Genomic DNA, 25,506 nt, shown 5'->3' with positions numbered 1-25,506 from the left:
TGCGTTTATGTTTGCTGTGAAGTTCCCTTTGCTTCCGCAGCAGTTTACTAACTCGGTTGTTGTACCACGGTGGCTCTTTTCCATCTCTTACGATCTTGCTTGGCACATACTCATCCAACGCATTTTGTACGATGGTTTTGAACTTTGTCCACTGATCCTCAACACCATTTGTACTTGAGACAAAACCTTTGTGTTGAGCCATCAAGTACTCTGAAATCTGCTTTTTGTCACTTTTGCTAAACAGAAAAATCTTCCTACCTTTTTTAATATTTCTATTTACGGCTGAAATCATCGATGCAGTAACCGTTTTATGATCGCTGATTCCCTGTTATGCGTTAACTGTTTCAAATAGTTTGGGTCTGTTTGTCACCAGAAGGTCTAATATGTTATCGCCACGAGTCGGTTCTCTGTTTAACTACTGAAGGTAGTTTTCAGATAAAGCACTTAAAAAAATTTCACTGGATTATTTGTCCCTGCCACCCGTTATGAACGTTTGAGTCTCCCAGTCTTTATCCGGCAAATTAAAATCTCCACCCAGAACTATAACATGGTGGGGAAATCTACTCGAAATATTTTCCAAATTATCCTTCAGGTGCTCAGCCACAACATCTGCTGAGCCAGGGGGCCTATAGAGACATCCAATTACCATGTCTGAGCCTGCTTTAACCGTGACCTTCACCCAAATTATTTCACATTTCGGATCTCCGTCAATTTCCTTCGATACTATTGCACTTCTTATCGCTATAACACGCCTCCCCCTTCACTGTCCAGCCTGTCTCTGCGGTATAAATTCCAATCTGAGTTCAGAATTTTCATTACTGTTTACGTCTGGTTTCAGTCAACTTTCTGTCCCTAGTACTATGTGGGCGTTGTGACCGTATATTAATGAGAGCAGTTCTGGGACCTTTCTATAGACGCTCCTGCAGTTTACTATTAGTACATTAATATTGTTATTCCATGTTGCATTTTGCCTACACCTACCTTGCCGCGTCTCAGGAGGCGCCTTGTCGGCCTTGGGAGGGAATTCTCTAACCTAAAACCCCCACATGTGCACTCCACACGTACTCCGCTACGCTTGTAGCCGCTTCCGGCGTGTAGTGCACGCCTGACCTATTCAGGGGGACCCTACATTTCTCCACCCGATAGCGGAGGTCGAGAAATTTGCACCCCAGATCTCTGCAGAATCGTCTGAGCCTCTGGTTTAAGCCTTCCACTCGGCTCCAAACCAGAGGACCGCGATCGTTTCCGGGAACGATACTACAAATAGTTAGCTCTGATTCCACCCCGCAAGCGAGGCTTTCCGCCTTCACCAATTCCGCCAACCACCTGTACGAACTGCCGGCCGAAGTGGCCGTGCGGTTAAAGGCGCTGCAGTCTGGAACCCCAAGACCGCTACGGTCGCAGGTTCGAATCCTGCCTCGGGCATGGATGTTTGTGATGTCCTTAGGTTAGTTAGGTTTAACTAGTTCTAAGTTCTAGGGGACTAATAACCTCAGCAGTTGAGTCCCATAGTACTCAGAGTCATTTTGAACCTGTACGAACTGAGGATGACCTCTGAACCCAGACGGCAGGAGTCATTGGTGCCGACATGAGCAACAATTTGCAGTCGGGTGCACTCAGTGCTCTCTATCGCCGCCGGCACGGCCTCCTCCACATCTCGGATGAGACCCCCCGGCAAGCAGACAGAGTGAACACTGGCCTTCTTCCCCGACCTTCCCGCTATTACCCTAATGGGCTCCATCGCCCGCCTAACGTTGGAGATCCCAATAACTAATAAACCCCTCCCCCCGTGTGCCTGCTCGGACCTTGCTGAAGGAGTGGCCCCATGTCCACTCACAGGCAGAGCGAGCGATGCCACACGGCCAGCCTCCACACTGACCTTCCGCCTCGTGCGCCGCGAACGCCGCTGAACCCGCCACTCCCCTTGGGGAGAGGGTGGCCCAACCGCACCCAGTACCCGCGAAGATGTCTCGACAGCAGGGACAGTGGGTGAAGCATGTAACACCTGGGGTGTACCATGCGACGCACCAGACTCCCCACTGCCGCTACACTCCGAGGCAGCAGCCTGAAGACGGCTGACCACGGCCATCAACACGTTCAGCTGTTCGCGAACAGTGGCCAGCTCCTCCTGCGTCCGTACACAGCAGTCACACATCCTATCCATCCTAAGAAATCAATTTACTGTAGAGAGTTAATCAACTTTTAACTAGACTGCTAATTCACTAAAGGCGGCTGATTGTTGACTGAACTGTGCTTGCTAGCCACTTCTTGTAGAAAACAATGAAAATAGCACTACCTGTCTCTGGACTGTATTGAAAACAAACACTAGCACTACTGGCACTATGGTTGACTAAAGGGACTCTCTCTGACTGTATTCAAAACAAACACGAAATCTATGGAACACTATTACTAGCACTCGACAATTAAAGCTTCCTAAAAGCAAAAACACATGGAAGAAGAAGTGACAAGTAGGAAAAATACAGTTAATACTTAAATTAAGGTAGCTCGCTGCACAGCAGACGTGAAGCAGACGGCAGTTACGACGACACTCCAAGCAATGTACACAGATAGCCGGGGTTGTTAAGGCGACCATTCGCAATAAGTGAGAAATACGAGTTCGATTCCTGGTCCATCACAAATTTTCATATGTCAGTATTGGGTAGTAGATCTATAACTCATACAGCTGATGCCAAGAAATTCGCTTTCTGCGGATTACTTTCGATTTGTTTCTGACAGCTGTGGGTCGTCAACAGTGTCTTTCAGACACGCATGTAAGCTTCAGTTAGTGTTGTAGGACTTCTGTGGGTTCAGAGGAACTTCTATTGTGGCATAGAAAAGCCTGTTCAATAGCCGTTTCCAACAGAGATATATTATCAACAATAAACTGGTATCTCCTGAACCAATGCTGAAAGCGAATAAGTAATCATCTGGATTCTAGCATATGCACAAAGCGACGATGGACCAGTCTACCCACTCCCAGGACTTTCCTGTGCAGCTGTAGTCGGGTCCACGAACGATGGCGGTTGGCGCAGGTCGAGACAAGGACGGGTAATGTATTGTTGCCGGTTCCAAGCGACAGTTGCGGTTCGCGCATAAGCGTCCTTTGGGCTTGATGTAAGCGTGTGTTCCGCAAATCATGTCTCTCACTTGCTTGTGTAGAATTTCTCACTTACCGCTACCATCAGCCATGACAACTCGCAACAAATTGAATAAAAATTCAATAAATAACTCTCTGCTATCACGTCAAATAGTCGCACTGCAAACAGTATTCACAGCGCAGCGCTCAGAACACTGCTGCACGCTCACTGGCTGTCGTGGAACGCGTGAGGTTGGTGCGCAGAACGACCCTAAACTTGACCGCCATCGTTCGTGACTCCAACTATAGTAAGGTAAAAGCTTCTCAGATACGCTGAGTCTCTTTTTTTTTTTTTTTTTTTTTTTTTTAAGGAAGCGAATCAAAATCGTTTTCTCCGTACGAGCAAGAAACTGTCCTGTCTTCAGTATGAAGTTAGAAAGATCAGAAAACCTTTTGTTAGCCTTTCAGTCAAAATACACCATTTTACTTTGCACATATTCTCATATTCCTGATCTAACGCAACATAAAAGCTGGTGTTTGGCTTTCAACCAGTTCTGTTAAAATAACGTAATGTATGGTACGATTCCAGAAAGATAATGGAACGATCTTCTAGTGCGCTGAAAACGTCATAACCATATCCAAAAATGATTCAAATGGCTCTGAGCACTATGGGTCATCTGAGGTCATCAGTCCGCTAGAACTTAGAACTACTTAAACCTAACTAACCTAAGGACATCACACACATCCATGCCCGAGGCAGGATTCGAACCTGCGACCGTAGCGGTCGCGCTTCCAAACTGAAGTGCCTAGAACTGCTCGGTCACAGCGGCCGTCTATAACCATATCAGTTCGGTTATAATAATAACAAATTCAAACGCATTAGGCCTATATAATCGGTGCTCCACGTCCTACGTAAGATGGAAGAATGCCGTTTTCAATAAAGTAATGGCCACGCCGGCTTGCTGTCTGTATCAGTTAGTTTTAGCGACGGATCGGGATTATGCGAACGTCCGTCATCAGCAACCCCCTTTACAGAGGACAGAACATACCGTAGAAACAATTACAGGCATGTGTGACACAGAAGACAAAGAGTCTCGTCTATGGTTATACCTGTTATCAGGTAACCGGCTGAAGACAACGATGCACCAAGTTCCTGTTATCAAAATGGTTCAAACGGCTCTGAGCACTATGGGACTCAACTTCTAAGGTCATTAGTCCCCTAGAACTTAGAACTAGTTAAACCAACCTAACCTAAGGACATCACACACACCCATGCCCGAGGCAGGATTCGAACCTGCGACCGTAGCGGTCTCGCGGTTCCAGACTGCAGCGCCTAGAACCGCACGGCCACTTCGGCCGGCCTCCTGTTATCAAACATGCAGGCTTTATGCCAATAAGGATCTGTACAAGTTTAAACACAAAAGATATGTAATGCTTAATAGTCTACTTCCGTATGTTTAATCGAGTTGTTGTTTCCATTTTATGCAGAATACCCTGAGATGAAGAAAGTCATGAGAGACCTGCAAATATCGTGTCGGACCTCCTATTGCCCGGCGTAGTGCAGGATCTCGACTTGGCGTGGACTCAACCATTCCCTGGAAGTCCTCTGCAGAAACATCGAGCCGGGCTGCCTCTATAGTCGTCCACAACTGCGAACGTGTTGCCGGTGCAGGATTTTGTGCACAAACTGACCTCTCGATTGTGTCCGATAAATGTTAGATGAGATTCAAGGCGGGTCATCTGGGTAGCCAAATCGTTCGTTCTAACTGTCCAGAATGTTCTTCAAACCAAAAGCGAACAGCTGCGGCCCGGTGACATGGTCCACTGTCATCTGTAAAAATTCCGTCGTCTGGTAACGTGAAGTCCATGAATGGGTGAAAATGGTCTCCAAGTAGCCGAACATAACCATTTCCAGTCAATGATCGGTACGTTCCATGTAAACGCAGGCCACACCACTATGGACCCACCATCAGCTTGCACAGGTCCTTGTTGACGACTTGGGTCTATGGCTTCGGGGCGTCTGTGCCCTACGCTAACTCTATCATCAGTTCTTATCGACTGAAATCGGGACTCATCTGACCTTGCCAAGGTTTTCCCGTCGTCTAGGGTCCAAACGATATGGTCATGAACACAGGTGAGGCGCTGCAGGCGATGTCGTTCTGTTAGCAAAGGCCCTAGCGTCGTCCATCTGCTGTCATAGCCCATTAACGACAAATTTCGCCGCACTTTCCTAAGGCATACATTCGTCGTACGTCCACATTGGTTTGTGCGGTTATTTCACGCAGTGTTGCTTGTCTGTTAGCACCGATGCATCTACGCAAACGCCGCTGCTCTCGGTCGTTAAGTGAAGGTCGTCGGCCACTACGTTGTCCGTGATGAGAGGTGACGCTTGAAATCTGGTATTATCGGCACACTCTTGACGCTGTGGATCTTGGAATACTGAATTCTCTAATGATTTCCGAAATGGAATGTCCCATGACTCTAGCTCCAGCTAGTATCCCGTATTAAAATTCTTTTAATTCCTGTCAGGCGGCTATAAGCAAGTAGGAAACATTTTTACATACGTCACCTGCGTACAAATGGCAACTCCGCCAATGCGCTTTCCTTTTATACCTTGTGTTCGCTATACTACCGCCAGCTGTATATGTGCATATCGCTATGACATGACTTTTGTCACCTCACTGCATTTGAGCGACCGATCCAGTCATCCTCTGCACGTGTTAGATGTTGTGCTGTTGCTTTTACTCACAACACCTATAGAAGACGAATGTCGGTCGTTGAAGTGCTGCGCATTAAATGGAAACCACAACTCGACTGATAACCCGGAAGCACGCCATTAATCACTCACGCCCCAGAAAACGTGAGCATTTTGATGTTTCCTTAACAGCAAAGATCACAGGCAAAGCTAATCCGACCGCTTATAATGCTTTCGGTTTCGTTTAACAATTCATATTGTTCGTGTTTTGAAGATTACTATTTTCACGTCACGTGTGTTGTAGTGGTTACATGGTAATTGTTAAATCTAAACGTCCATGAGAAGGAAGAAAGATTACGTTTAAATTCACCTCCACGACGAGGTCTTAAGAGACGGATTATATGCTCGGATTGGGGAAAGATGGAGAGGAAAATCAGCCACGCCATTTCAAAGGAACCTTCCCGGAATTCGCCTCAAGAAATTTTGGCAAATCAGAAAAACCAAATGTGGATGGCTAGAGGGTGATTTGAGTCGCGTGCTCCCCATAACGAGTCCAGTGACTAGCCACTGCATCATCTTGCCCGGTCGAAAGGCCCATGGTTTGATCCCACTTCGTGAATATGAAAAGCATCAATTTGCATTGTGGTTAAGATTCAGTATTCAAACAGTGGGTCTCCTTATAATTGTTTACATAGGTCGTCTCTTACGGCAGAGGAAGGCAAGAGTATATCACCTTAATCATGGCTATTTGTAGTACTTATTGGCTTGTCCCAAGCAGCGTGTGGTAAACCAGCAATTCAAGTCACAGGTATGCTCAGAATTTTTGACGTGCGTAAAGTTTTCACACCACAGTGACGAGTTCAGTTTGTTTCCTCTTGATCTGTCCACGAACAGCACACGCACACACACGCACACACACACACACACACACACACACACACACACACACACACACACACATGCAATCCAAGGTATGCTGGCGCTGTCAGGATCTAACACTCTTAATTGTTCCCAGCCGACAAATATATGAACATAACGCAATTTTAAAATTACTAACTTTCGCAGAAAAGAATTTCTACATTGAAACGTAGAATGCCTGTAATGTTGTATTTCTGTACATTGCACAACATCAGCTAGAGAAATTTTATTATCATTAACAACGTATTTCAGTCAGATCAAGACAGTAACTAGATGAACGTACAGAATCAGTTTAAAATATGATACTGAAGAGAGGGTTAAGAGCTGCTGAGCATATCATGAAGATGGACGACAACATGTTGATGAAGAATATATGGAACACTACAGGCTTGACAGGGAACAGGTGGATGAAAATAGTCAGGGAAGGTTGGAAAAGTAATGCAATGAAGGGAAAAAAATCCATACACAGCAGTGCAGGGAAACGGTGGAAAATTACAGGTGGAGTGATACTAGGAACACGGAAGGAGAGAGGATCAGGAGGAATGAGAGAATGGGGAGATACTGGGAAGAACGAAAACGTACTGAACAAGTCACTCGTCATTCTAAAGGAGTGAAACCAACCAAAATATTATAAATATATCACGGTTAAATTTCTATTGAGGAACATTATTAGATGGATCTGTAAGTACATGGTCAGCTGTAAGTCTGCATCAAACAATGAAGAAAGCCATGCGCTGATCAACGGTGACTGATCGTACCTCCCTGACTACATACTGATAACAAGAGTCGTTGTGGCTACGAAAGTGGATTTGTATAATGGGCTCTTCACGTAAACGTTGCGTGTGTGACCTAACGCAGGTCAAGTGTAAAAAAACTTTGTGTTCTGCCTTACGGTAGGTCTTGTCATGGGGGAAGCCCCGTCAGAGAGGTCCACCGTATGAGCGTCTAGGGAAGTGATTCCAGTGGTGGTTTCCCGTTGCCTTCCACTGGTGACGATGAAATTATAATGAGGACACACAACACCCAGTCCCTGAGCGGAGAAAATCTCCGACTCAGCCGGGAATCGAACCCTTGGCGTGGCAGATCGCCGTGCTGACCATTCAACTATCAGGGCGGACAGGTCAAGTGTAACCACTCAAGAAAACATTATTTCTTTTGCTTAGTTCTCGGTGAAGGATATTTCATTTTATGTGGGGTACTGTGTCGAGGTGCCGACGTAGCTGAGAAATTTGTGGCTTCACTTTCAGGGGCAGCAGCTCACCTGTCTCCTGCAATTCCATGCTGGTGAGTCGTGCTACGTCTCCAGGTCTGCGCGGGTACGAAGAATCGATGAAGGTGTAGCCTCCCTCCAGGCCTCCGTGAACGAAGCTCGTTCTGTCCGATGCTGGGCCAGTGGCGGGGTTATGGCTCCCACGTCCCTGAAAATTGTGATTTGTGTCAGGAGCCGTGAATGGTACCACTGCGTGCTTACTAATCGCAATTCTGCAAAACACTACAAAATTAGCAGAATTAACTGCACAGACAGAATGAGATTTTCATATACAGTAAGATTTTTTTTTGAAAAAAAAAAGACAAGGTAGCTAGAATTCTGTTATTTCACGCAGTTACGGGCTACATTTCCTTCGAGGTCGTGAGATAGTCCGTATGCTTACAGCATAGTGCAGCATAGTTGCTAGTAAGTGTATTCGGCTTGGGTCGACCGGGCCGCCACGGTTGTTCCTGCCTAGTGAGGTGCCGCCTGCAGTAATAATAAAAACTTAAATTAATGAACCAACGCATTGTCTGACGTGCTGTCCCATGCCACCTGAGCTGGCGAAAAGGCCATCCATTGGCACAGCCTCACTTCTGTACCGGTCGCTTTTGATGAACATTCCTATCTGAAGCAGCTAAGCTGTGCTGACTGTGCCTACATTTACTGACTGTCGATCACAGACTCCTCTATGTATACAGGGTGTTACAAAAAGGTACGGCCAAACTTTCAGGAAACATTCCTCACACACAAAGAAAGAAAATATGTTATGTGGGCATGTGTCCGGAAACGCTTACTTTCCATGTTAGAGCTCATTTTATTACTTCTCTTCAAATCACATTAATAATGGAATGGAAACACACAGCAACAGAACGTACCAGCGTACTTCAAACACTTTGTTACAGGAAATGTTCAAAATGTCCTCCGTTAGCGAGGATACATGCATCCACCCTCCGTCGCATGGAATCCCTGATGCGCTAATGCAGCCCTGGAGAATGGTGTATTGTATCACAGCCGTCCACAATACGAACACGAAGAGTCTCTACATTTGGTACCGGGGTTGCGTAGACAAGAGCTTTCAAATGCCCCCATAAATGAAAGTCAAGAGGGTTGAGGTCAGGAGAGTGTGGAGGCCATGGAATTGGTCCGCCTCTACCAATCCATCGGTCACCGAATCTGTTGTTGAGAAGCGTACGAACACTTCGACTGAAATGTGCAGGAGCTCCATCATGCATGAACCACATGTTGTGTCGTACTTGTAAAGGCACATGTTCTAGCAGCACAGGTAGAGTATCCCGTATGAAATCATGATAACGTGCTCCATTGAGCGTAGGTGGAAGAACATGGGGCCCAATCAAGACGTCACCAACAATGCTTGCCCAAACGTTCACAGAAAATCTGTGTTGATCACGTGATTGCACAATTGCGTGCGGATTCTCGTCAGCCCACACATGTTGATCGTGAAAATTTACAATTTGATCACGTTGGAATGAAGCCTCGTCCATAAGGAGAGCATTTGCACTGAAATGAGGATTGACACATTGTTGGATGAACCATTCGCAGAAGTGTACCCGTGGAGGCCAATCAGCTGCTGATAGTGCCTGCACACGCTGTACATGGTACGGAAACAACTGGTTCTCCTGTAGCACTCTCCATACAATGACGTGGTCAACGTTACCTTGTACAGCAGCAACTTCTCTGACGCTGACGTTAGGGTTATCGTCAACTGCACGACGAATTGCCTCGTCCATTGCAGGTGTCCTCGTCGTTATAGGTCTTCCCCAGTCGCAAGTCACAGGCTGGAATGTTCCGTGCACCCTAAGACGCCGATCAATTGCTTCGAACGTCTTCCTGTCTGGACACCTTCGTTCTGGAAATCTGTCTCGATACAAACGTACCGCGCCACGGCTATTGCCCCGTGCTAATCTATACATCAAATGGGCATCTGCCAACTCCGCATTTGTAAACATTGCACTGACTGCAAAACCACGTTCGTGATGAACACTAACCTGTTGATGCTACGTACTGATGTGCTTGATGCTAGTACTGTAGAGCAATGAGTCGCATGTCAACACAAGCACCGAAGTCAACATTACCTTCCTTCAATTGGGCCAACTGGCGGTGAGTCGAGGAAGTACAGTACATACTGACGAAACTAAAATGAGCTCTAACATGGAAATTAAGCGTTTCCGGACACATCTCCACATAACATCTTTTCTTTATTTGTGTGTGAGGAATGTTTCCTGAAAGTTTGGCCGTACTTTTTTGTAACACCCTGTATACGAATATGATCAGGCAAAGAGGATAGTGGGCACAAGATCCATTCCAATAAGGAAGTAAAGGCATGCTTTAATAGAGAATGGTACTAAATCTGGTACAGGACAGAAAGAGCGAGGAAGACATACCAGACGCTCCCTAACACAAAAAAGGTCAAGAATATCATATTTCCTCCCGACCATAGGAGCTATACACTAACTGTCGGGACATGGTTCAGTTATCAGCTACTGTACGTATCAAAAACTTATGAATGTGGGGCAAGCGGCCCCCGAACCACATCCTCTACGTGTGTGCCATTAGACGAAAATTTACAGACCAGAATATGAAAGAATTTGGTAATACACCAGTCTACAACATTATATGAACTGTGGAACTGCGGTACAAGTTGTACTTGCTGACAGTTAAAATATCAAAAAAATGTGTGAAATCTTATGGGACTTAACTGCTAAGTTCATCAGTCCCTAAGCTTACACACTACTTAATCTAAATTATCCTAAGGACAAACACACACACATACACCATGCCCGAGGGAGGACTCGCACCTCCGCCGGGACCGCTAAAATGTCAGCCACACGGCCGAGAGACGACCAAGAACAGGCTGTGAGATAACGGGCGAGTTGTGGCGCCCTGGAAATATTTAAGTTCAGAGTTGGCGGCCACAGCTCGGGCCGTTCGGCAAGCCGCGGCGTGAAACCTTAATGGCAGACATTTCACAGTTCGTATAGACTAGAAATGAATAGTAACCAGATTAATAATGATTCCTCAAAAAGAAACATGTACGCTACCATTATTTGCACGACGATTCTGATGGTGTAATCAGATTTTCAATATCTTTATTAGTTTAAAGTTTAGTGTCTGACGATAAATTGTACAATTAACACCCAGCAACGAATTTCCAACATCTAAACGGTTCATCCGATTTTGTCGATTGACATGTCTTTAGAAAGCTGTTAGTGTAAACCTAAATTGGTATAAATTACAGGCATGTAACTTGAATAGTACATGCGTTATTGGAGGTCAAAGTGGCCGATTACTATCGATCGCGTCAGGCCATAAGTACTCCACAGTTACAAGAAAAAAACGGTAGCAACATGCTTATAAATATATTTATTCGTCTATATCTTTGTTTATATCCGATATATACTATTCATGAAGAAATTGGTCAATTATTTACTGTGTCTTAGAAAGCACAGAGACATTCGGCTACTGGCTTACTACTGTTCTATTCCTTTGACATGTGTTTATTTAATTTGTTTATGTATTTTATGATTTGTGTTCGAGTGTGTTTATGGTCTAGCCATAGGAATATTTATTTAATTTGAGGTTATTTAAATGTAAATCCAGTATTTCGAATGTGTTTCATTATTTTTGTGAGTGCGCGTTGGCTTGAAGAAATGGCGGGGGCGCTCTAGCCAATCACAGCGCTCGTTAATGGGGAGACTGTATGGAAGTTGGGGAGTACGGGACAGGACACGAAAGGTGCTGCACGGAGAGTCCTGGACAGTATGGCGCAACGGACGCAAAGTCGCGGGAAAGACTTCGAGAGTGGAGCAGTTTGCACGTGGTCGCGAGAGATAGAAATATTCCGTAGTGCCGACTTGTGAACTTGTGAGATTTTCGTGGCTTCTGCAGTGACGACGTAGTATGCGTTTAGAAGTGAATATCTCGCGAGCTATGTTGTTGCTCATAACTACATGAAGTAGGAATCTACTGTTTCCCTGTTATTCAACTTATATTTTATTTAATTGCTGGACCATCGACACCAATAAGTGTTTTACAGTAATAAAGGGCATTCTTAAAGATGCTATCGTACTCATCATTTAAAGTCGTTAAAATAGTACCTGCAGAATTTATTTAATTACAATTTTTCATGTATAAATGTTTATGTTACGTTCAAAATTCGCAATTGCCGAGTGATAGGAACCTTCGACCATTCGATTCTTGTGTATATTCATATTGTATACCGTAAACTCAGCAGTATTTGGCTTGTGATGCGGCAACTACGTATCCCAGCCCCTAGACAACGAAACCAGCCAAAACTTTCAATATTTCAACTCTGAATCGGAGGGTATGTAGTTGAGGGCCACCACACCACATCATTTTATTTGAAAGCCCGCGGCCGGCCGGAGTGGCCGAGCGGTTCTAGGCGCTACAGCCTGGAACCGCGCGACCGCTACGGTCGCAGGTTCGAATCCTGCCTCGGGCATGGATGTGTGTGATGTCCTTAGGTTAGTTAGGTTTAAGTAGTTCTAGGGGACTGATGACCACAGCAGTTAAGTCCCATAGTGCTCAGAGCCATTTGAACCATTTTTGAAAGCCCGCAAGACCATACATCGTGACCAGACGCACCACAGCAAAGCATCCACCTACAACAACCTTCCGGAAGCAGCATAAAATTGTGACAAATGACACTAGAGTGGCCGTCGCGAAATTAAGACGCCTGAAGGTCACACCCGCTCCCTGCAGTGCGCAGTTGCTAAGCGCTGTTAAGAGTGCAGTTACGTCGTGAGAATCTAGATGTAAGCATGTGTCTTGATTCTCGTAGAAAGGGATGTAAGTGAAAACGGAAATCTACGGAAATTGACGATTTTCACAAAAAATTAGTGTGGAGAACTGTACTTAGATACCACGACCGAAGAGAGTATCCGACGACTAGAAAAATACAGGGCGATCCGGACAAAAAATTTTACACTCACTTGGTTTTTGATTCAGAAAGTGTAATAGTGGACAAAAATATTTAATGGAATGCAGAGACATTGCAGCTGCAAGAACGAAGTTTTCTATGCAATGCGCTTATTTTCACTCTGCAGCGGAGTGTGCGCTCATATGAAACTTCCTGGCGGATTAAAACTGTGTGCCGGATCGAGACTCGAACTCGGGACCTTTGCTTTTCGCGGGCAAGTGCTCTACCAACTGAACTACCCAAGCACGACTCACGACCCGTCCTCACAGCTTTAATTCCGCCAGTACCTCGTCTTCTACCTTCTACGAGGTATGCAGGAGAGCTTCTGCGACGTTTGGAAGGTAGGAGACGAGGTACTGGCGAAATCAAAACTGTGAGGAGGGGTCGTCAGTCGTGCTTGGGTAGCTCAGTTGTTAGAGCAGTTGCACGCGAAAGGCAGAGGTCCCGAGTTCGAGTCTCGGTCCGGCACACAGTTTTAATCTCCCAGGAAGTTTCAATGCACTTATTGTTTGCTGAAGACAACAATCTTGTAGTATACTTCTATGAGACTTTGGTTTCACAAAACCATACACAGAAATATATTTGCTCGACCTCAGCGGAATTGGTGGCCTGAAAGTACCTACAGATACATTTGTATAGGGTATATCGGCGATTTGGGTGATGGGTGCAGTGACGAAGAGGCAGTAAGATCTGCAAACGAAACATTTTCTGGAGGTGGGGAATATTCTCGGTCCTATCAAGGCGAGCTGTCGGAACAAAAATCCTGGCTGCGGCATACAAGTACTCGCGCATTGCCGTGCATGGAGCCTCTTGTAAATAAAATGCGTTAATAGGTGACACGACACGATAATAACGTCCAAGATGTTACCAAAATTAATGTTTCTTTTTAACATATTTCTTGCTGGAAGTTTTTACAACGTCCAACAGAAGGCAAATTCATCAGTGACGACATTTTTCGATGGTATTTTACTTTTTATCTCGGAATATTTTTACGTTTTTACGATAAAATATGTGTCACATGCGACTATAAACTTTCAGAATGTTCATATTTTTTTCAGAACAGCTATGTCAGTAGTTATGTTTCATCCACAGGTTGAAGTAAAAAATATTTTTCTTCAAAACTTTTTGTACCGTTGGTTTTATTTTATTTTTTTTTTTTTCGTAGCAGCTGGCAAAAATTTACATTTGGGAAGTACTGCGTCATATTGCAGACTAAAAATAGAGATCTCTAATAGTTTTCGGAATTTTTACTAACACTTGAAATTATCGCTAATTGGCAACGCTGTAAGACGGTGAGATGACCTCGAGATGCCTATTTTCCTGACGGCCGCAAAGGCCTTTATATGGCAGAAACAAAACGTTTTTGTTTCTGATACGTAAAGGTTGGTGTCGTTTGTAACAAGTTCATGCTCTGACATGTTCTTTGTTACCCGTACGACTCTTCAGGTAATGCACTGATGATGACTCTGTTACAGTAGGAATCCAGATCTACAATAAGTTGCGATATTTTGCGACTGACTGCTGTCCTTTAAATATGAATCTTTCCTTTGTCAGAGTCTCTTTTGTCAGTTTTTTTTCCCATTTGCTGCTCAGTAGAATGATTCTCCATATATCCCTGCTCCCTTTATGCAGGGTGATCAGGAACAGTCTGAAAAGCTTGTTAGGGTGTTGCAGGTGAGGCTGTACTAGGAAATAATAAAATTCGACACGTTTCGCTGTTCCCGAGTTATTTAGCATCGACTTTAGTCAGGTAGTTGTGTGCGCAAATTCAAGTAGCCTGTCAGCGGCGGTGTCGCCAAACGTGTTCTTCGTTTGGTTTCCTCAAACCGAACAAACGTAACTTTTCCTCACCTTCCTTAAATTTATCACTTCCTAAAATGACACAATTTGATTGGTAATGAGCATTTCAACAAGTGGTAACTCAGGGCCCCGCAGATGTCTGTGAATTACCGCATTTATCGCGTGCAAGTGCTTGAATTTGCGCGCGCAACGACCTTATTGTCAAACTTCAATGCTAAATAACTAGGAAACAACGCAACTTATCGAATTTTTTCCTTAAAAATTATTTGGTAGCACAACCTCTCATGCAACACCCTTACATGCTTCTCAGATGTTCCTGGCCACCCTGTATACTCTCCTTGTGGTGGTCATAATGCTTTGACTCATTAGTTTTGAACGGCCAGTGTCGGTTGGTCACAGTCAGTGTGCTCCCTGCCGCCGTTGGATAAGCAGCTGCAGCAGCAAGTCGTATACTCCTAGCTCACTCATTTGTTACATAGTTTAATTCTTAATTTCTTTGCGTGTTTTTGGTACTTGCATTGTTTAATTCATAAATTTCGGGCGTATTATAGTATTTGAGAGTTGTAGCATCGCGTTTTAGTACCTGAATAGTGTAAATTCGCGTAGTCTCCTTCCGCCGCCGAGCAGTGTCAGCAGTGCGCAAGTAGCAGCATTACTGCATTTACTAGGCAATCTTGTATTTTAATAACCGTTTAAATTTTGTCGATTTGTTTGCGCTCTCTGTAGATTAGTTCAGACGTTCTTTGCAAAACAGTTTTTAGCATGGATAGGGACTGCAACTGCTGTGTTCGGATGCAGGCTGAGTTGTTATCCCTTCGCTCCCAGCTTCAGGCAGTGTTGGCTTCGGTCACTCAGCTTGAGGCTGTTGCCAATGGGCATCACTGTGGGGGTCCGGATGGGGGTTTGTCGGGGACGGCCAGCTCGTCCCACGCATCCCCCGATCGGACTACGACTGTGGTTGCCCGGGATACTGCACGCATTGAGGCTGATCCCTCACCTGTGGTAGAGTGGGAGGTCGTCTCAAGGTGTGGCAGGGGGCGAAAGACATTCCGGAGGGCTGAACGGAAGGCCTCTCCAGTTTGTCTGACGAACCGGTTTCAGGCTCTGTCTCAGGCTGATACTGATCTTCGGCCTGACATGGCTGCTTGTCCTGTTCCAGAGGTTGCCCCTCAGTCTGCAAGATCCGGGCGGTCGCAGAGGGTGGGCTTACTGGTAGTTGGGAGCTCCAACATCAGGCGCATAATGGGGCCCCTTAGGGAAATGGCAGCAAGAGAGGGGAAGAGAACCAATGTGCACTCCGTGTGCATACCGGGGGGAGTCATTCCAGATGTGGAAAGGGTCCTTCCGGATGCCATGAAGGGTACAAGGTGCACCCATCTGCAGGTGGTCGCTGATGTCTGCACCAATGATGTGTGTCGCTATGGATCGGAGGAAATCCTCTCTGGCTTCCGGCGGCTATCTGATTTGGTGAAGACTGCCAGTCTCGCTAGCGGGATGAAAGCAGAGCTCACCATCTGCAGCATCGTCGACAGGACTGACTGCGGACCTTTGGTACAGAGCCGAGTGGAGGGTCTGAATCAGAGGCTGAGACGGTTCTGCGACCGTGTGGGCTGCAGATTCCTCGACTTGCGCCATAGGGTGGTGGGGTTTCGGGTTCCGCTGGATAGGTCAGGAGTCCACTACACGCAACAAGTGGCTACACGGGTAGCAGGGGTCGTGTGGCGTGGGCTGGACGGTTTTTTAGGTTAGATGGCCTTGGGCAAGTACAGAAAGGGCAACAGCCTCAACGGGTGCGGGGCAAAGTCAGGACATGCGGGGACCAAGCAGCAATCGGTATTGTAATTGTCAACTGTCGAAGCTGCGTTGGTTAAGTACCAGAACTTCAAGCGCTGATAGAAAGCACCGAAGCTGAAATCGTTATAGGTACAGAAAGCTGGCTTAAGCCAGAGATAAATTCTGCCGAAATTTTTACAAAGGTACAGACGGTGTTTAGAAAGGATAGATTGCATGTAACCGGTGGTGGAGTGTTCGTCGCTGTTAGTAGTAGTTTATCCTGTAGTGAAGTAGAAGTGGATAGTTCCTGTGAATTATTATGGGTGGACGTTACACTCAACAACCTAGCTAGGTTAATAATTGGCTCCTTTTACCGACCTCCCGACTCAGCAGCATTAGTGGCAGAACAACTGAGAGAAAATTTGGAATACATTTCACATAAATTTTCTCAGCATGTTATAGTCTTAGGTGGAGATTTCAATTTACCAGATATAGACTGGGACACTCAGATGTTTAGGACGGGTGGTAGGGACAGAGCATCGAGTGACATTATACTGAGTGCACTATCCGAAAATTACCTCGAGCAATTAAACTGAGAACCGACTCGTGGAGATAATATCTTGGACCTACTGATAACAAACAGACCCTAACTTTTAGACTCTGTAAGTGCAGAACAGGGATTCAGTGATCATAAGGCCGTTGCAGCATCCCTGAATATGGAAGTTAATAGGAATATAAAGAAAGGGAGGAAGGTTTATCTGTTTAGCAAGAGTAATAGAAGGCAGATTTCAGACTACCTAACAGATCAAAACGAAAATTTCTGTTCCGACACTGACAATGTTGAGTGTTTATGGAAAAAGTTCAAGGCAATCGTAAAATGCGTTTTAGACAGGTACGTGCCGAGTAAAACTGTGAGGGACGGGAAAAACCCACCGTGGTACAACAACAAAGTTAGGAAACTACTGCGAAAGCAAAGAGAGCTTCATTCCAAGTGCTAACGCAGCCAAAACCTCTCAGACAAACAGAAGCTGAACGATGTCAAAGTTAGCGTAAGGAGGGCTATGCGTGAAGCGTGCAGTGAATTCGAAAGTAAAATTCTATGTACCGACTTGACAGAAAATCCTAGGAAGTTCTGGTTTTACGTTAAATCAGTAAGTGGCTCGAAACAGCATATCCAGACACTCCGGGATGATGATGGCATTGAAACAGAGGATGACACGCGTAAAGCTGAAATACTAAACACCTTTTTCCAAAGCTGTTTCACAGAGGAAGACCGCACTGCAGTTCCTTCTCTAAATCCTCGCATAAACGAAAAAATGGCTGACATCGAAATAAGTGTCCAAGGAATAGAAAAGCAACTGGAATCACTCAATAGAGGAAAGTCCACTGGACCTGACGGGATACCAATTCGATTCTACACAGAGTACGCGAACGAACTTGCTCCCCTTCTAACAGCCGTGTACCGCAAGTCTCTAGAGAAACGGAGGGTTCCAAATGATTGGAAAAGAGCACAGGTGGTCCCAGTCTTCAAGAAGGGTCGTCGAGCAGATGCGCAAAACTATAGACCTATATCTCTGACGTCGATCTGTTGTAGAATTTTAGAACATGTTTTTTGCTCGAGTATCATGTCGATTTTGGAAACCCAGAATCTACTATGTAGGAATCAACATGGATTCCGGAAACAGCGATCGTGTGAGACCCAACTCGCTTTATTTGTTCATGAGACCCAGAAAATATTAGATACAGGCTCCCAGGTAGATGCTATTTTTCTTGACTTCCGGAAGGCGTTCGATACAGTTCCGCACTGTCGCCTGATAAACAAAGTAAGAGCCTACGGAATATCAGACCAGCTGTGTGGCTGGATTGAAGAGTTTTTAGCAAACAGAACACAGCATGTTGTTATTAATGGAGAGACGTCTACAGACGTTAAAGTAACCTCTGGCGTGCCACAGGGGGGTATTATGGGACCATTGCTTTTCACAATATATATAAATGACCTAGTAGATAGTGTCGGAAGTTCCATGCGGCTTTTCGCGGATGATGCTGTAGTATACAGAGAAGTTGCAGCATTAGAAAATTGTAGCGAAATGCAGGAAGATCTGCAGCGGATAGGCACTTGGTGCAGGGAGTGGCAACTGTCCCTTAACATAGACAAATGTAATGTATTGCGAATACATAGAAAGAAGGATCCTTTATTGTATGATTATATGATAGCGGAACAAACACTGGTAGCAGTTACTTCTGTAAAATATCTGTGAGTATGCGTGCGGAACGATTTGAAGTGGAATAATCATATAAAATTAATTGTTGGTAAGGCGGGTACCAGGTTGAGATTCATTGGGAGAGTGCTTAGAAAATGTAGTCCATCAACAAAGGAGGTGGCTTACAAAACACTCGTTCGACCTATACTTGAGTATTGCTCATCAGTGTGGGATCCGTACCAGATCGGTTTGACGGAGGAGATAGAGAAGATCCAAAGAAGAGCGGCGCGTTTCGTCACAGGGTTATTTGGTAACCGTGATAGCGTTACGGAGATGTTTAATAAACTCAAGTGGCAGACTCTGCAAGAGAGGCGCTCTGCATCGCGGTGTAGATTGCTCGCCAGGTTTCGAGAGGGTGCGTTTCTGGATGAGGTATCGAATATATTGCTTCCCCCTACTTATACGTCCCGAGGAGATCACGAATGCAAAATTAGAGAGATTAGAGCGCGCACGGAGGCTTTCAGACAGTCGTTCTTCCCGCGAACCATACGCGACTGGAACAGGAAAGGGAGGTAATGACAGTGGCACGTAAAGTGCCCTCCGCCACACACCGTTGGGTGGCTTGCGGAGTATAAATGTAGATGTAGTATATTTAAACTACCTTCGTTTTGCCGATAACATTGTACTCTTTGCTTCTAGTGCAGATAAACTCCTTTAAGAGGAGCGTAATAGATCAAGTTTGAATGTTGATGTGAATAGTAATTGCAATAATACTAAAATAGTGTATAATGCACACATGGAAAAGGAAGTAGTCGAATTACCCACTGAAAAAATGGAAATAGTTGAAAAGGACATTTCGAAAGGCCCAAAACTGACCCAGATATTGTTTCTGATTTAAAAAATATATAAAACAGTAAGAAATAATGTTTTACAAGCATGTAATATTTAAACTTCCTAGCAGACTAAAGCTGTCAGTCGGACCGAGATTCGAACTCGGGATCTTTATCTTTTACCAGCAAGTGCTCTACCGACTGAGTGACTGAGCTACCCGAGCACAACTCACAGCTTTATTTCCGGCAGTATGTCGACCCCTACCTTCCAATCTTCACAGAAGCTCTCTTGCGAACCTGTGAGAGGCAAAGGTTCAGATTTCATGTCTCGGACCGGCACACAGTTTTAATCGGCCAGGAAGTTTTATATCAGTGCACACTCCGCTGCAGAGTTAAAATTTAATTATGTAATATTTAATTTATACTGTTTTGCACATTTTACATCTTACTCTTACAAAATATTAAAAGTTATTACAAAAACCTTATATTCAGAGCTTATATTCACCGCCAACACAGGTTCATACTGAGCAAAAAGTATCAGCGTTTTTGATGAGGAAATGCACGGGAGAAGCTCTAATTCAAATTTTCCAGAAGACACGCTGTTTCGTCTTTAGCACTCGATTGTTTGAAATTTTTCTAGAAACTTAGACGCTTTTTGACGAGCTGCTTTCTTCTTCTAGAAGGCACTACTGCTGATCTACGTCACCGTTGATGGCTACTTTCGTGTTCGCTGTCCAACTTCCCTGGCTTTTGTAACTTTTTTAGCTTCCGCCAGTTCGAATTTATAAGGAGTAAACGTGATGGCCGTGGAAATCTTTTTGACCTCAATTAGAGGTCGTCTTTTTGATTTTTGGAATGGTGATGACGTGAAACGCGCTTATCTTAGATATGTTGAACACTGAAGATCCTCAAGTGTAGCTGATGACAGAGGAGCACCCAGACCAGCCAAAGATGTTGATGACTAATTTGAATGAGACTCTGCAATAACTTGTGGTTCCTTCACATCACAGCTTTCGGTGTTGCCTAGAAAGCTACGATTTCTTACTGTTTGTTTCTTTAACGCATCTTGATAGAAAGAGAAATGTAGGTCATTACTTGCTTCTTAAATTTGTTCTGTATTTGAGAACATATTCTTGTACAGGGTGTCTCTGTTTGTTACTTTAAATTCATTGGTTGCTATTTTTGGTGTTTGGCATCTAATACTGGGTCTGCTAAAAAGATCCATTGTATAGAAAGTACTGACAGCACGTTCATTCTGCCTTAACCACTGCCGAAGTTCCTCGCTTTAATAAACTTTGAGACAAAAGTTATGTAGGATATCGGTTGTGCAATATCTGTAATTACTAATTTCTTTATCTTCAAGATGAGTAGAATTACTTTTCTCATTTTTTCTAAATTTGTAATCCACAAATAATCTGTGAATGTCATTTTCAATCCATTGCCCATTGGTATTATACAGGATGATTCAAAAGTCGTGATCCACAGGACAAATAGGGTGACCAAAACTCAATCGACAAGATTTCAGGGGTGGTGGTATAGACCAACACAAGAAAAAAATGTGTAGTAAACATGGGCTCTAAAGTACATACTTTAAGAGCTATGAACACTTCTGTACACTGTGAAACAATTCTCTTCTAGTGCAAGCACTTTGGTTTCCATGTTTTGAGAGGTGGTAGCACGGACGAAAAAAAAGTGCAATAAACAAAGGCTGTAAAGTACATACTTTAATAGTTATAAGAACTTTTCCTCTTCACTACTGTGAAACACATCTCTTCTACTAAACAAGTGCTCATAGCTCGTAAGGAATGCATTTCAGAACCCATGTTTGTTGGTCATTCTTTTCTTGTTTAATACATGTAGAAAAACAGAATGCAGTCAAGAAGACACCAGAGAAGAGCCTAATGGCGTATTAAAAGTATGGTTGAAAGAATAGGAAAAAAGATGTTCTGTAAATTATGTAATAATAGAACTGTTTCGGAATAGGCATTGGGAAAAAAGAAAGTTCTGTAAACAATGCAATATCACAATTGTTTCGGAACACGACATGGAGGCTTTTTGCATTGAGTTACATGTATAGTGTGTTTCCGTGGTAATGACATAAACGCCCAGTAATGATGAAGAGGCTTAAATATATCATTTTTATATGGAGAACAGTGGGCAGAATGTGAGTCTAATGCTCAAAGTGAAAATGAGGAAACTCAAATTCAAATTTCTTTTAATTATATTATTAAAAATCTAAACAGACATACTATTCTAATATTTTTATTTATCTTCCAGCTTTCACAAGGTGTTACGTTATATTCCAAAAATATGGGGAACTGGTTCCTCAGAAACAGTGTAGACTTGATCAGATAGGTATCTGTTAGCCATTCACTGATTATTCCCGTCCAGATGTTCATTGCAAGGAAAAAGAATATTAAAATTTAACGTGCCGTCGACGACAGGGTCATTAGAGACAGAGCACAAGCTCGGTCTGTGGGAGGACAGGGAAGAAAATCGGCTCTGCCCTTTCATTGCAACCATCTCTGGACTCACCATAAGCGATTTTAGGTAATCTCCGAGAACCTAAATGTAGGTGACTAGACGGTGATTTGAAAAGCCGTCCCCTTCAGTCCATTGTTTTACCACAACGCCACCTCACTACAGATCGGTGTTCATGATTCTTCTCCACTGTAGCCTGGGGATTGTCATCGGTCAACGCGTGACTACTGAGCCTAGTAAACATTTCGTTTCTGGTGAGACATATTTTCATCGGAAAAAAGTGCATACACAGGAAAATGGAGGTCGAGCGGTTCAGTACTTAGAGGCTCAACACGATCCTAGGTTCCAAGGTGGCATCAGAGATCACACTTTCTACACCTACATTTGCGTTGATACTCCGCAACCAACAACTAACTAGTGGAGTGTGGCGGCAGGCACCTTGTGAACCACTGTCACTTCCCCCCTCTCTTGTACTAGCTGAGAATAGTGCGCAAAAAATGGTTCAAATGGCTCTGAGCACTATGGGACTCAACTGCTGAGGTCATTAGTCCCCTAGAACTTAGAACTAGTTAAACCTAACTAACCTAAGGACATCACAAACATCCATGCCCGAGGCAGGATGCGAACCTGCGACCGTAGCGGTCTTGCAGTTCCAGACTGCAGCGCCTTTAACCGCACGGCCACTTCGGCCGGCAATAGTGCGCAAAAAGAATGATTGTTGGCCATACTTTGTATGACCTCGATTCTTTCTACAGGTTCAATCACATTAATGTGACCACCGTCTGTGTTCGACGTCAACGTGCGATAAGCACTTACAGACGGTCGATGGTAGCGGTGGAGGGTACATGAAGCGTGTCGGGGGAATGCGGAAAACAGTGTAGTCGTTGTCGTAATGCGGAAACGGAGTGATTTATCTAACATCCTAAAGAACAAGATCATTGGCTTTCGGGGCAAGGTTGGAAGCATTTTCGGACGGCTAAGTTCGTAAACTGTTCGCATGCTGCCGTGGTAAATATACCATGCATGGCAAAATAGCGCTATCCAAAACAGGCGCCGAGGCAAAAGTGGTACACCACGGCCCGTAGCAGATAAGGGTGAATGACGGCTGCAGAGATGTGTACGGGCGAATAGAAGTGCAGCTATTGAGCAACTGACCGCCAGATGAACCAAGAGGCTACCAACACTGCATCCTCAATGACCGATCAGCGCCGTTGCTGTGTCCGGAGGCCTCTGCAGCAGGCGTCTGGTTCATTCAGCCTTGCTAACTTGTTCAACAGCGACGAAGGGTGGAATTTGGACGCCACTACCGCAGCTGGACGTCCACTGAGTCCTTTTCAGATGAATCACGTTTTATGTTCCAACAGACATATGCCCGTTGGTACATATGGTCGTACAGTAATTGTCGCAAGGGTTCAGGCCGGAGGAGGCAGCGTTATGTTCTGGGGAATGTTTTCGTATCATTCTCTGGCGTATGTCGTCATTCTGAAAGGCACAATGGATCAACAAAAGCATAGTTTTATACGTGGGGACCATATCCACCTCTACAGGCAGTTTGTTTTTCCTCGGCAGGATGGCATCTGTTAGCAGGACACTGCAATGTGTCACATACCTCGCTGTGTACATGTGTGGTCCGAAGAGCTCCAGGGTGAGTTTACCGTACTCCCCGGATTGAAACACTGTTCAAAAAGGTTCAAATGGCTCTGAGCACTATGAGACTTAACTTCTGAGGTCATCAGTCCCATAGAACTTAGAACTACTTAAACCTAACTAACCTAAGGACACCACACGCATCCATGCCCGAGGCAGGATTCGAACCTGCGACCGTAGCGATCGCGCGTTTCCAGACTGAAGCACCTAGAACCGCTCGGCCACTCCGGCCGGCCATGAATCCTCAGCCGAGAAACCTAGCACATCTGGCCACACCACTAGAGTCAGCGTGGCTCCATATCCCTGTCGGTACTTCCCGGAATCTCAGTGACTCTCATCCTGCGCATTCCTGCTGCAAAAGGTTGTTAGTCAGGCTTTTGACAGGTGGTAACATTAATGTGAGTGGACCATGTAATTTTACGTCAGTGTCTATTTTTGGAAGATGCACGTAAGAGGTAGCAATTTATTGGCTGAGTCTTCTAGGAATGTATCCTCTCAGAATTTTGACAGTAAACCATATCGTGAGGCACAACGCCTTCCGTGCAGCGTATGCCTCGGGTGCCAGATGAGCATCTCTGTTGCACTTTCGCACTTACTAAACGAAACTGTGACGAAACGCGCTTTTCTTCTTTATATCTTCTTTGTCGCCACTGTCAAACCTATTTGGTAAGAATCCGAGACGGATGAGCAATACTAAGTTATCAGTCGAACGAGAGTTTTGTGAGCTACTTCCTTCGCGGGTGGATACTTTATGAGGATTCTTCCAATGACTCCAAGCGTTGGCTCTGCCTTACCTACTGTTAGTTTTATGTGACCGTTCCACTTTAAGTCGCTCTTTACGAATATTCTGAGATATTTAGTGAATGTGACTGCCCCCCAGTCGTTTTTAGCAGCCGAAGAACCAGTGGTCTGTTAAGTAGATAGAAATCTGATCTCTTGTTCGTATCAGGCGTTATCTGAGTGCTTGCAGGTAGGAACGACATTCAGTTTCGGTGGCGCAGGAACAGTGAGAAATTACCTGTCTCGCGAGTCAAAGCGACATTGAAGACCCTTATAACAACACATTTACGCCTAGTTAAGCTCCATAAGCGATTATGAGATACGTAATTTACACAAGAACCTCTACAAATATGTTCACCTAATCGTATGTCTTCATAAATTCTCGAAAAACTAACGGAATTAGTTGAAAATAAGATCCACATTATTCGAAATTTCTTGGAATTGTAAAGATATGAAGCACGCATAGTGACACTATGGCTAAGCCATGCAATTTTCAATGAACGGAGATCGACTCTTACAAAGGAACGGTCCGTTCCGACATGTCGAAACTTACCCTGAAATTATACAGGAAGAATACACCGAAAAAAAAACCCAATGTCAAAATTTTAACTGCTAAGACACGCTACAGGTATTTAAAAAATGTTGAAAACTGTCATACTCGTAACTCAACAGGCGGCTGGAGAAATCTACACCCTTACCGCAGTTGATGCAGACTGCGCACGCGCAACACGGCAGTCGCCTAGCATTGATCGGTAAACAGATAACACGGCGCAACGCAATGTAATTTTTCAAGTGAATTTCAGGTGATAGTTTCAGTTTCTCTGACGCAATTGTTCATGCAATAGACACTTCACATTTTTGTGACGGCTAGGGAATAAAATAAAGTATTAAAAACCTATCATAAAAACCATGCTGTAGGAATCGTTGTAAAGTATTGCAAGTCAACAAATTCAAGTCCCGATTGACGGAAGTCGTCTGTAATGTAACATCACACACTGCCTTGATTTTCTTTCCTCTGCTAGTCACTTGTGTAACAATTACATTTGCAACAGTTTAGCTGTCTATATGACCTGCAATCTTTCAAAAAATCAATGAT

The 25,506-nt window shown here is 44.5% G+C and overlaps 1 protein-coding gene across 2 annotated transcripts in view; it reads right to left on the bottom strand.

Annotated features, from left to right (window-relative positions):
• Positions 1-25,506, bottom strand: part of LOC124555548 (MAM and LDL-receptor class A domain-containing protein 1-like) — a 399,742-nt gene that overhangs the window by 153,895 nt on the left and 220,341 nt on the right. For both annotated transcript variants that reach the window (XM_047129504.1, XM_047129503.1), the window contains exon 8: positions 7,951-8,107. In XM_047129504.1, the coding sequence (XP_046985460.1) occupies positions 7,951-8,107 (157 nt within the window). The remainder of the gene's footprint in view (positions 1-7,950; positions 8,108-25,506) is intronic.

The sequence above is a fragment of the Schistocerca americana genome, chromosome X, assembly GCF_021461395.2.
Source record: "Schistocerca americana isolate TAMUIC-IGC-003095 chromosome X, iqSchAmer2.1, whole genome shotgun sequence".
Lineage (NCBI taxonomy): Eukaryota > Metazoa > Arthropoda > Insecta > Orthoptera > Acrididae > Schistocerca > Schistocerca americana.
Note: the sequence above shows the minus strand (reverse complement) of the source record. Positions and strands in the feature narration are given on the sequence as shown.